Source organism: Montipora foliosa, chromosome 12 (assembly GCF_036669935.1).
Source record: "Montipora foliosa isolate CH-2021 chromosome 12, ASM3666993v2, whole genome shotgun sequence".
Classification (NCBI taxonomy): Eukaryota; Metazoa; Cnidaria; class Anthozoa; order Scleractinia; family Acroporidae; genus Montipora; species Montipora foliosa.
In genome coordinates this window covers 35,366,115-35,377,916 of record NC_090880.1, presented here as the reverse complement: position 1 = coordinate 35,377,916, position 11,802 = coordinate 35,366,115, and the positions used below count along the sequence as shown (strand labels likewise).

General features: G+C 42.2%; 2 protein-coding genes across 2 annotated transcripts in view; one reads left to right on the top strand and one right to left on the bottom strand.

The window, feature by feature from the left end:
* Positions 1 to 11,765, top strand: part of LOC137978856 (pyruvate carboxylase, mitochondrial-like) — a 20,622-nt gene extending 8,857 nt beyond the window's left edge. The window contains exons 8-16 of the mRNA XM_068825966.1: positions 1,630 to 1,885; positions 4,801 to 5,036; positions 6,133 to 6,294; positions 6,822 to 7,071; positions 7,582 to 7,826; positions 8,864 to 9,043; positions 9,468 to 9,564; positions 10,087 to 10,382; positions 11,190 to 11,765. Coding sequence (XP_068682067.1) covers positions 1,630 to 1,885; positions 4,801 to 5,036; positions 6,133 to 6,294; positions 6,822 to 7,071; positions 7,582 to 7,826; positions 8,864 to 9,043; positions 9,468 to 9,564; positions 10,087 to 10,382; positions 11,190 to 11,447 — 1,980 coding nt within the window. The 3' untranslated portion in view covers positions 11,448 to 11,765. The remainder of the gene's footprint in view (positions 1 to 1,629; positions 1,886 to 4,800; positions 5,037 to 6,132; positions 6,295 to 6,821; positions 7,072 to 7,581; positions 7,827 to 8,863; positions 9,044 to 9,467; positions 9,565 to 10,086; positions 10,383 to 11,189) is intronic.
* On the bottom strand, positions 2,527 to 4,299 carry LOC137979401 (uncharacterized). The gene has a single exon (XM_068826653.1). The coding sequence runs from the start codon at positions 4,126 to 4,128 to the stop codon at positions 2,743 to 2,745; it is 1,386 nt and encodes a 461-aa protein (XP_068682754.1). The 5' UTR covers positions 4,129 to 4,299; the 3' UTR covers positions 2,527 to 2,742.
* Positions 11,766 to 11,802: the final 37 nt, after the last annotated feature.

Below are 11,802 nucleotides of genomic sequence, written 5' to 3'. Positions count from 1 at the left end.
CCATTTTATTATTCTTTTGTTTCCATGCAAATTGGCCCTTTTGGCCTCGTTCAAGGTTAAATATTCTTTTGAATTTTACGTTTGAAAGCGAGACCATAAGGGCCAATTTGCATGGAAACAAAGAACACTACCATGACGGCCATTTTGGAATAAGTCAAATTTGAGATTTTGACAATGTAAATCTTTGAATCTCTATACACCTTATTCCAAAATGGCCGCCATTTTATTATTCTTTTGTTTCCATGCAAATTGGCCCTTTTGGCCTCGTTCAAGGTTAAATATTCTTTTGAATTTTACGTTTGAAAGCGAGACCATAAGGCCCAATTTGCATGGAAACAAAGAACACTACCATGACGGCCATTTTGGAATAAGGTGTATTTTCATCCTCAAACCGCTCGTGCCCAATAGCCCTCTTTCGATATATAAAAAATTCAGTCCCAAACAAAAGGCATCATCTCGAGGCTCTGGGGAATAAAGGCATTTTAATATATCGAAATCGGTCTATTTATTTAAGGATGCTCCACCAATATTAGACAACGAAAATGAGAATGAATAATCGCGAAAGACTTGCGTTAGAGCAATAGTTATATTCTTAGGTTACGTTTTTCGTCGACGTTGCCGTCGTTGATCTTAAAGTCCCTATTGATATATTTGAAGAAATCAAAATTATCAGAGGTTGAAAACTGTGGAGATAAATCATTTGCATTCAGACGTAACCTATCGTCATTTCCTTTTACGGATCAGTCGAGCGACATAGTGTCGCTCAAAACTGCCATTCTTGCTTGAGTAGTTTCAATTGGCATCCTTCTACATACGTGCAGATTTATGTGAGGGAAAACTGACTGGACTAGAATCAATAATCAAAAGTCAAGTGACGTCATGGTGCCTTAACCTTGGCTAAAGATGGTTAGAGTCAGAGTTTTTGGGCTGGTTGGGTCACGTGTGTGAGTGCTGAGGACTTCGTACTTGTATGGTTACTTTGTATGGTTAAGAGTGGAATCGGTAGAGGGGTAACTGGTCATCATGCCCGAAAATCGTCTCCGTGATATTGCTGGGTCATATTTTTCATCCCTTTTAGTGTTTATCGGTCGTTTCACCGGTTAGTTATTAGGTGTTACCGCGGATGTTTGTGCATAGGCTTAATTTCATTGATTAGCCCTTTAAAAACTCTTAGTGTTAATTCTAAGCACTCCCACCTTGGGGCTGCAGATTTAAGCCCTGAATTATTGGTGTTGTGGAAGGATTTGAAATGCTTAGGGTTTAGGCAAATGCAACGAATCGGCATCTATGGACCTTCTCGTACTTCGAGTTACTGACAACGTGTTGGCGGTTGGTCGCTAATAATTCGGTAGACGGGTTGGCTGATGCTTTGGTGGGATCACATTCGCGACTTTTTGCAGCTTTATGTCAAGTCATGGACAATGTTAAAAAAATTCAAAGAAAGGATTAGTAAGAAAATAACAAGGGTTTTAATTCTTGCAACATGATCACGACGATTCCGGGCGAGTTGACTGTAAATATGAAATCGTGGTTCTTTATTTTTGTGCCACGGCAAGTCGCTTGCTCTCCAAGGATACTTTGGCAATTGTGTCAAATTATTTGCATTAATATATCTTGGCTTATTTTAAGGTTCCCAAAGCATCAAGTGCAGGCAATGGTTGTTATCTGAGACCCAGTGGCTTTCGTGACGTGTTGCTTCAACAAGGACCAGAAGGGTTTGCCAAAAATGTTCGCAAGTGCGGCCGACTTCTTCTTACAGATACAACATTCCGAGACGCACATCAGTCGCTACTGGCTACCAGAGTACGCACCCATGATATGCTGAAAGTTGCGCCTTTTGTGTCGCATTACTTTGCTAATGCTTTTAGTTTAGAATGTTGGGGAGGTGAGTAAGTGCAGTATAGTAATCCTTGATCCTTGTTTGTTTGGGCTTGGTTGGGCTGAGTATAGAAAGGATGTAACACTGTCCAATTTTGTTAACTCATCGTTGGATGGGGTTTAGCACTGCAAACGGATGTAACAACTTCCAGCGTGGATGCGAAATGCGCATTGACACACTTGTATTTCCATGGAGACCTTGTGCAACGAGTGCGTGGCTCGAACCTGGTTGGGAAACTTGTGGAGATCGATCATACGCGTGCTGCTGCGTGAGGCAGCAGTGATGACGAAACAAAAGAAATATTTGGTGTTGTTGACTCATTTGTGTGACGGGTTTCGAACTTGCGCAAAAAAACCCAGCATTGACCTACATTCATACTCAATTACCTACATTCGCATGCATTTACCTAATATTATTATGCAGTATGTAGTACGTAAGTATGCTTACAAATATAAGTAGGAAAAGGCACTATTGTGTAACAATCCCTACTGTTAAACCTATTTACAAACCAATTGGTAATAACTAACGAACCAACATTTGAGAAAGGAACAAGAGTTTATATTCCTTAATAACTTATTATTATTATTATTATTATTATTATTATTATTATTATTATTATTATTATTATTATTATTATTATAATCAGAGAACGTTTAGAAATACATTTGATAATAAAAATTAACGGTAAAACTACGACGTTTCGAAGTCTCCATGACCTCATTATCAAGTAAAATGTAAAATGTTAAAATTGATGTAAAATTGTAGCTCAGAGATTATATACAAATAAAATGTGATAAACTTCATTGGAATAATGAGCGTTCATTGTTATTGGTGTTTAACGTGTCAGTTCGTGCAGTATATGTTTAAATAAATACTTTTGCACGTATTGAGTCAGACTGCGTGTTTAGCTTTGGTTTTCGTTCGCGAATGAATAACATTTCGTGAATTAGGCAGTCCATTTTCCCGCGGCATTTCTTGAGAACAGAAAACATTTCCGCTAGGCTAGTGAACGCTACGCCGTGGGCTTCTTTCAGATGCTTGCCAATGACAGAGGCTTTATGTTCTTCTATGCGTTGATGAAGATGGCGTGTGGTATAACCGATATAATCCGCATCGCACGAATCACATTTGAAAATGTAAACAACGCATTGGTGGTTAATTAAAGCGGGCTTCTCTTCTTGTATCTTGAGCTTTTCCTCGATCTTACGACTCGTGAAAACTGGTTGTAGGTCAGTTCCGATTTTCCGGCCAAGATCTTTCAGCTGATGTCTTACTGTGTCGGCCGATTTTTGGTCTTTAAATGGCAAAGTTATTCTGACAGGTTTTGGTGTAGCCGCGTCAGCTTCAGTTGGGATTTCATGACGGCTTTGGATCGTAAACCTCGTGTACCCGGCGATAGCTGAGTTGATGAGTTTCACTGGGTAATTAAGCTTGGTAAACATCCGCTTGAGATGTTGGCATTCCTTCGTAAAAGATTCTTTCGTTGATGACAGGCGGTAAGCTCGGTTCAGCATTGTATTCAGCAGAGATCTTTTGTAACGCTGATCGACATGGCTCTGGTAATGTAAGAGCAGTCCTGTATCAGTTGGTTTACGATATACGCTTGTTGTCAGGTGGCAACCGCTTTTCTCGATCATGATACCGAGGAATGGAAGCTTGTTGTTTTCAGCAATTTCCATTGTGAACTGTATAGCAGGATGGCATTCGTTCAATGTTGAAAGGAAGGCTGTTGCGGCTTGAATATTCGGCATCGTGGCTAATGTGTCGTCGACGTACCTTTTATAGAAACTTGGTAACTTGTTGTTGCGATCCAGTAGTTCTTCAATGGAGCACAGGAAAACGTTTGCCATAAGGGGTCCCAGGGGCGAGCCCATGGCCACACCGTCCACCTGCTCATAAAGTTCACCGTCGAACTGAAATAGCTGATCTTTGGTTGCTATTCTTAAAAGTTCGGTAAGGCCTGTCTTTGTGAGGTTGAGACCATGCGTTTCATTAAACCAGTTGTTTTTAAAGGCTTTCTCAGCGATGATCTCAATAGTCTCGTCGAGTGGCACGTTGGTAAATAAAGCACATACGTCATAGGACACAAGAATGTCATTCGGGTTGAGTGGTGTTTCGCTTATCTCTTCGGCGAAGGAGAAGATATCGCAGATAGTGTGCTGGTTTAATGAAAGGGGCTTAAGCTTCTCTTCAAGCCACTTGGCCAGGGCGAAGTTGTAGGTCCCAGTCGATGATAGTATCGGTCGCATTGATAGTTGCTGTTTGTGAGTCTTTGGAAGACCATAAAGGTGAGCAAGACGGGAACCTTTACGACAAACTGTGTCAGCAATCGGCTTTGGCAAGATTTTTCTGACGACGGACTCGAGCTGTTTTTCTTTTTGTAGTAAGGGATGGTAGTGTTTAGGAGGCCGGCCGCGTGTTTTTGGACGAACTGACACGTTAAACACCAATAACAATGAACGCTCATTATTCCAATGAAGTTTATCACATTTTATTTGTATATAATCTCTGAGCTACAATTTTACATCAATTTTAACATTTTACATTTTACTTGATAATGAGGTCATGGAGACTTCGAAACGTCGTAGTTTTACCGTTAATTTTTATTATCAAATTATTATTATTATTATTATTATTATTATACTCAACAATACATAGAGTATTTGCGCAATGAAAATTGTTATATTATCCATAGCAGAAGGCAAATAATGGTAGCTCGAACTTAAATATCCAGTTCCTCGGAAGCAGTTTTTGGTTTATCTGGACGCACGAAAATTGACATTACCTACCTCGACAATTTCGAAAAGAATTTGAAGAAACTAAAACAGTTGAAGCTGCTTTAGGACAGTACGACGTCCAGAAGTCATCCAAACGGAAAAACAGGCCCCTGATCGCTTCCTCTTTTTTTTTTTTTTTTCAAGGTGCAACGTTTGACGTCGCGCTGCGCTTTCTGTACGAGTGTCCTTGGGAACGACTGGCGCTCCTTCGTGAAGCAGTACCCAACATTCCCTTTCAGATGCTGCTTAGAGGTGCCAATGCCGTGGGTTACACCAGCTACCCTGATAATGTAGTGTTTAAATTCTGTGAGAAAGCGCACGAAATGGGAATGGATATCTTTAGGGTGTTTGATTCCCTGAATTATCTCCCTAACTTGCAGGTAAGCTTAGGAATAATTGCAAGTTACGTTATAACACCTGTGCTCGGTTCAGAATTTGGAAGACCGCGGATCGAATTAAAGTGGATCAAGTCAAATCAAAGTTTTACTTTTTTAATGAGAAAGGGAAAACCCGAGCATCCGGAGAAAAACTACGGACAAATTCATCCTACATTTGGCGTCCAGTCTGGAAATCGAACCCTGGCCTTCGTAGCTGGTGGGATATTTTTATTGCAGGATTATTCAAACGTGGGAGTAAATAGATGGTTGCTTCGTCATTACTAGTCCCCATGCCAGTCGCGGCCGACTTGCGGCCTAAACCATCGAACTCGCGAGTGTTTACACAATCCTACCATAAAATATCCTGCCAGCTACCCAGGCTAATCGAACCCAGGACATATTAGCGGGAGTTAAGTGCTCTTATGACAGAACCTACCCTTCTCTCCGCGATCGCGAGTGATCACAGATGATGCAGTAGTCACTAATATTCCTTCCAGAGTTCGATATCTTCTGCAATTACTTATTCGAATTAACGAGAATCTGTTTGTTTATGAGGAGCAGGGCATGTGCCGCCCAGTTTCATGTTCTCCATGACCACTGAATAAAAACACTGAGGACGCATTTTTACAAGGTTAGCCTCCATCCGACCTGAGCATATTCACAAATACCGGCAGGAAGGTGCCTGAAATTTGAAACTTAACAATAGACAGAGTAGTAAACAAGTCATCTTCTCACTGGAATTTGTGAATATATTCACTTCAGATAGAGGGTAACCCTGTAAAAATGCGTCCTCAGTGTTTTTATTCAGTGGTCATGGATAACTGGAAACTGGACTATTAAGGGCGCTTGCTCTTCGCCATTGTGTAGTCGACTCTAGTAGGGTTTTCTTCGGATTCTTCGGATTCCCTTATCCTCTATTCCGTCATCGTTGTCGTCATCGACCGCGTTCAAATAAGCTGGTGCGAATTTAATACCGTTTCGAGAGCAAACATCACAGTAATTCCCATGCAAGCTGCTTGCTTCAGTTCTTTAAATTTCAATGTAGCGTATTGTGTTGGTTACAAAAGTTCTATTTATGTCTTCTATTCTCCTTGGTTAGCTTGGTATTGAAGCCGCTGGCCAGGCGGGTGGTGTTGTGGAGGCAGCAATTTCATACACCGGAGACGTATCCAATCCAAAAGGCGCGAAGTACAATATTGATTACTACATGAATCTGGCGACTGAACTGGCGAAAGCGGGCATTCATGTGCTCTGTATCAAGGTAAGATTCCAACTTTGCTCCCAGGGTCTGTCTTCTTACCATCCCTGAAACACTTGAAACGAGGTTGGGTACGATTCCTTGACTTTTAGCTGTTTTGTCTTTTGTTACTTTATACACCATAACCTTTCTGAGATACCACTTCGAAGCCTCGCACTATTTTCTTCGGATAATTGCCTCTGACCGCAACACCAGGTATTCCGCGCGCTCTTTTTGCTTAGAGTGTGTATGCACTTTGTCCTCAGTTAATTTTTTTTGTTGGTCCTGCGGGATTTGAATCCGTGACCTCCCGGTAGTCCGACGGCAGAAAGGAGAAGAAAGGAAAAGAAAAAAAAAAAAACAACAACAAACGTTAGCCTGAGTGAAGGAAAGCTGTGTTATCAGACCGTTAAGAAGGGTATGGGAAACGATATGCTTTGTTGTGAAATTTCTTAGAATTAGTTATACTTGGAACGCACAGACATGGCAGAAATCCCGGTTCTGTGGCCTCGGTTTGTTTTATGTTATCTTTATTTTTCTTTCTACCACAGGATATGGCTGGTGTCTTGAAACCCAATGGTGCCTCGCTGTTGATTGGTTCCCTACGTGCGCAGTTTCCCAAGCTGCCTATCCACGTGCATACCCATGATACCGCTGGAGCAGGCGTAGCCTCCATGCTGGCCGCGTCGGAGGCTGGAGCTGATGTGGTGGATGTGGCAGTGGATTCCCTCTCAGGAATGACGTCACAGCCCAGTATGGGCGCCATTGTTGCTGCCTTGCAAAACACGGAAAAGGAAACAGGTTTGTGCTGTTTTAATTAAGCTGCAATCATTTCTTACGCACACAGCATCATCTTTTGCATCGTAGTGCATTTATTCACACAAGTATTTAAGTTTGTAGCTTGGAGGGTCGTGTAGAAACAATTGCATTCAACGCAAATGGAATGAGGAACTCTTTGGCATATTGCAAACTTCCCCAAAGTTCAATTCACGACCACCCGAGGAAGTGTGGCTCAGAGGTCAGGGCTTTGGATTTGCCTGCGCATGCGCCGCGCCCAGATTCCGCTTTCCTCACAAGCAGGATTTGTCTACCACCTTCTAGTACGTGGCGAGCTGGTCTCCTGTCAGTTGGATTTCTTAAGCGTGTTATTAAATTTGAAATATTTCTCATTTGTGTAGAGGGCATTTAGGCGTATCCATATGAAAAATGCGCCTTATAGGTGATATACATTCGATTTTAAAGTATTTGCCTGCAGATCCGAAATGTGTTTTACTTAAGTTTGCCCTGAGTACAACACCTTGTAACTTCTAGGTATTCCTATCGAACGAGTCCATGAATACAGCGAGTACTGGGAACGAGCTCGCCAGCTGTACGCTCCATTTGAAAGCACAGTGACAATGAAGACAGGAAATGCGGACGTCTACGAAAACGAGATTCCAGGGGGACAGTACACGAATCTTCATTTCCAGGCTTACTCCCTCGGGCTGGCTGATCAGTTTACAGAAGTCAAGAAAAAGTACACAATGGCGAATAAACTCTTGGGAGATGTAGTCAAGGTACACTTAGACATAGACCGTTCGATTGACGAAGTGTGGTCTTCTTTGTTTCAAATAACGATTTCTCTCTGGGAAGAGCGACAAATCTATCTTGTGGAGTTTGAAGTTAGAAGGAAGCGCCCCTTCCATACGCTGTAAAAAAAAAAGCCTCACTCTTTCTTCCCATATGTATCGCGAATTGTAAAAGGAACATGGAATTTACCTATGGTTGTCGAGGATCCAGCTTTCCATTTATAACGAGTTACTTTACTTTTATTGGCGATGTTTTTCCCTCGACCTTCTCCTCCCTCTAATCCTCGTCGCATAAGGACATAATTACTAATTACATGATGCAGTCTGTAAGCACATTAACTTCCTTTAATGTCATGTTAGAAGAGGGGCCCCTATGGTTTGTTGTCCTTATCCGTGAAGCCATTCGGTCTCAACTATTCAAAGACCCTTACTCCTTGATCCGTCTTGGGGTGTTGAACGAATCTACTATATATAATAGCTGTAATTACGGTTGAGCCCCGGTCTCATCGGTGTTAGGTTCAGGAGGCCCGAAAACAAGGCTTTTGGGTCAAAACAAGTATTTATTATCGAACGACTGTTTTATTCCCTTTTTTTCCGAGTAATTTGAGGTTTGTCTGGCCACATTTTATCGTGGGAAAGTATGGCAAGGCACCGTATAGCATATGGTTGCGTTAACGGAAGTAACACCCCTAAATATGCAAAACTATCGAGGGCTACTTCCCTTCAACAACTGTAGATAACTCATTTTTTTCGCATTTCGCGCGCTTAGAAGATCTCTTACTCTTCTTTTTATTTGATCAAATGTTGACCCTAAAGTCTCGCTTCCGCGCGCTCTGAAACGAACACCGCTGAAACGTGGGCTCAACTGTAATAACAGCAATAACAACGTTTGAACCCAAGAGTAACATGGTGAGTTCAGTCATGAGAAGTAGTTTTGTTGGTTTTGACCACCAGAGCGGAAGTTAGTGTGACTTCGGAACCAAGTATCCATAACACCTCATAGTTATAAATTTTCGCTGTTTCAGGTGACACCCACTTCCAAAGTTGTCGGAGATTTAGCTCAATTTATGGTACAGAATAAACTCGATGAGCGCGACGTTCTCCTCAAGGCCGATGAACTTGATTTTCCTTCCTCAGTTGTGGAATTTATGCAGGGTTACCTCGGACAACCCCACGGGGGATTCCCAGAACCACTTAGAACCAAGGTGAGATTGTTACCGTCCCCTCCCATCAGGATCATCGTCAGTCATTCACTCAAGTATGCAGTGTTCCCTGACTGGACAGTTTTACTCTTTCCTTCTCCACCTAAATCTGCATACTCCGTTCCACGGTTATTTAGACGTTTTGGTGCTTGTTTCCGTTTATTTGACTTCTTCAAACAAGCCGAGCTACCAAAGTAACTGAAATGGGAGTAGATCTTAAGGTCCCTATGAAGGTGTTGTGAGATACAAAACTCATATAAAGGCCGAACATTGGCAGAGCTCTCTTATTTGAAGAGGTCGGTCATTTCGTCGGCCCGCGGTTGAACTCTGGATCTCCTGGTTTGAAATTCACACATTAGATCGGCGAAAAGTAGCATCGAAATTTCGTTTTTTACGTGTCTTTTGTTGTTGTTTTTTTTATCCATAGATTTTGAAGGGACGTCCGACCATTGAAGGCAGACCGGGTGAATCTTTGGAGCCGCTCGACTTCGATGCCTTGAAGTCAAAGCTGCAAGAAGATTTTGGTAAAATGATCTGTCGATGACATTATTCCTTCTCAACGTTGATAATGGCACATGAGGAGAGTTACAAGACTTCCCTAAGTCTCGAGCAGCCGAATTTAGCGTGGCAAAAAGCTTCGAAAATTTGGTTCATACAGCATTTTTTTGGGAGGGATAAGGAGGAGGAATATGAATTCTTGGGAAAACTCTTTTTCGAGGGGAGGGTTAGTGTGCCCAGCCTCATATTGCAGCACTTCTTTGTGGGAAAAACGGCAAAATTTGTACTTGCATTTGGGGTACTTAAAGGCCAACACACTTGTCACGTAAATAAGAGTGAAAATCGGAAGGTTTTCCGAAACAACACGTATTCCGAAATCGGAATGGTTTCAGACCCTGTTCACTCACGTGGCCGGTGCCCATGTCAGGAGCGAAATTTCAATCATTCTGAAAACGGCATATGCCGTAAACGAACAGGTGAAGGGAATACTCTGTCTCCGTCTAAGATCTCTTCAAGAATATAACCAACTCATGGTTGTATCTTTTTAGGACAAAATGCCATCCAAGATCAAGACGTCCTTAGCGCTGCTTTGTATCCAAAAGTATTTAGAGATTACATGTTGTTTAGAGAAGAGTTCGGTCCAGTTAACGGACTTCCTACCAGGCTGTTCTTTACTGGACCCGATATTGGGGAAGAGTTCCAAGTGGAGATTCAACCAGGAAAAGTTTTGAACATCAAGGTCCTTGCCATCAGTAATCTTCACCCCAATGGACAGAGAGAAGTGTTCTGTGAAATGAATGGACAGCTTAGGACTGTTATGGTGGAGGATAAATCTGTTACCAAGGTAGGCAGGTTGAATTCGTATTCTTTCACCATCATCGTCATCTTCATCATCATCATCATTATCATCATCTTCATCATCATCATCATCATTAATAGATTCATCGCCTGGCGATTTCAGATAGCACGCAGCTCTTTACAACCTCAAATCTCATTGGGCCAATATAGGATGTATCTCGACTGTGTTGAAGATTAGGCTCAGTTGTCTATTTTTTGTGCTCCTTGTTTTCTGAACCAGTCATGAGACTGAACTGTTGTAAATAGCCACGTCTAGACCCAACGAGTCGAGCAACCTCGTTCCCAGGGCTTTTCTACCCCGAGGGGGCGGAGAAAAGCCTGGGAGCGAGGTTGCGAGTCGATAATTGTTATCGCACAGGCAAGACCCTTGTTTCTCATTGTACGATAGGGCTCATTCCTCTCATGGTCTCAAATACCACCCTTCTCGTTCCCAGGGTCTCCGTTGTCGTTGAGAAGAGACCCTGGTTGGGGTCTCTCTCCTCATCGACAAAGAGGCCCTTGGGTCTGGGAACGTGGTTGAAATACCACCAACTCTTACCTTGCACATTTGAGTTGTCCCATTAACATGCTACGATCTCGGCATTATACAGGGTGATGAAGTTACCATTTTCAAGGTCAACATATTTCGTATGGAGAGAGGTTGGGTTCCTTTTTCCGAAGCATGGATTTGCCTCTCAGGATATTAGTTGACCTGGATTTAAAAGGCTGCAAAAACATCCCATTCATTTAAAACTGCGAGTTTAAGGCGTATTATATTTTTAAGACCAATCTTCGTGTTTGATTTATTTTGCAGACACTTGAACGACACCCCAAGGCAGACAAGTCAGTTAGGGGCTCAGTTGGGGCCCCCATGCCAGGAAAAGTAGTCGGCATTCGTGTCAAGGAGAAGGAAGTAGTGAAGAAAGGTGCACCTTTGGTTGTGCTTAGTGCCATGAAGATGGAAACTAATGTCAGCGCGCCTATTGATGGGACTATTACCAAGATCTCTGTCGCCCTTAACCAAAGTCTAGAGGCCGGAGACCTGTTGGTCGATATTGAACCACTCAGCTAATGACAGCGCTTTCCGCAGTGCACCCGAACTCAGAAATCGTTGTTTGCCCGGTTGATTTTCGGAGAACTTGGTTCACAGGCGGGGAAATGATTATAGCGAATCGTGAACTTTTCGAATCTGAAGGCTGAAGTGTGATCAAGAGAGAAATTAACGCAATCTGGCTCAATTATTTATAAATTAAAAATGTTCCTGGTCACAAGGACAGACTTCCTAAAGATCTTCACCAGAGGGATAAAAATTTAAGCGTGATATCTAAAATATTTTCAAGCAAAGTTGAAATAAAGCAATTATACTTTTGTTCCTAATTTAGACACACGACAGCGACTTGAATCTTGTAAATTATGCGTCATCAGGG

Excerpts from the sequence above, each read along its gene's own strand:
- LOC137979401 (XM_068826653.1), bottom strand. The coding sequence starts at position 4,128 with ATGCGACCGATACTATCATCGACTGGGACCTACAACTTCGCCCTGGCC.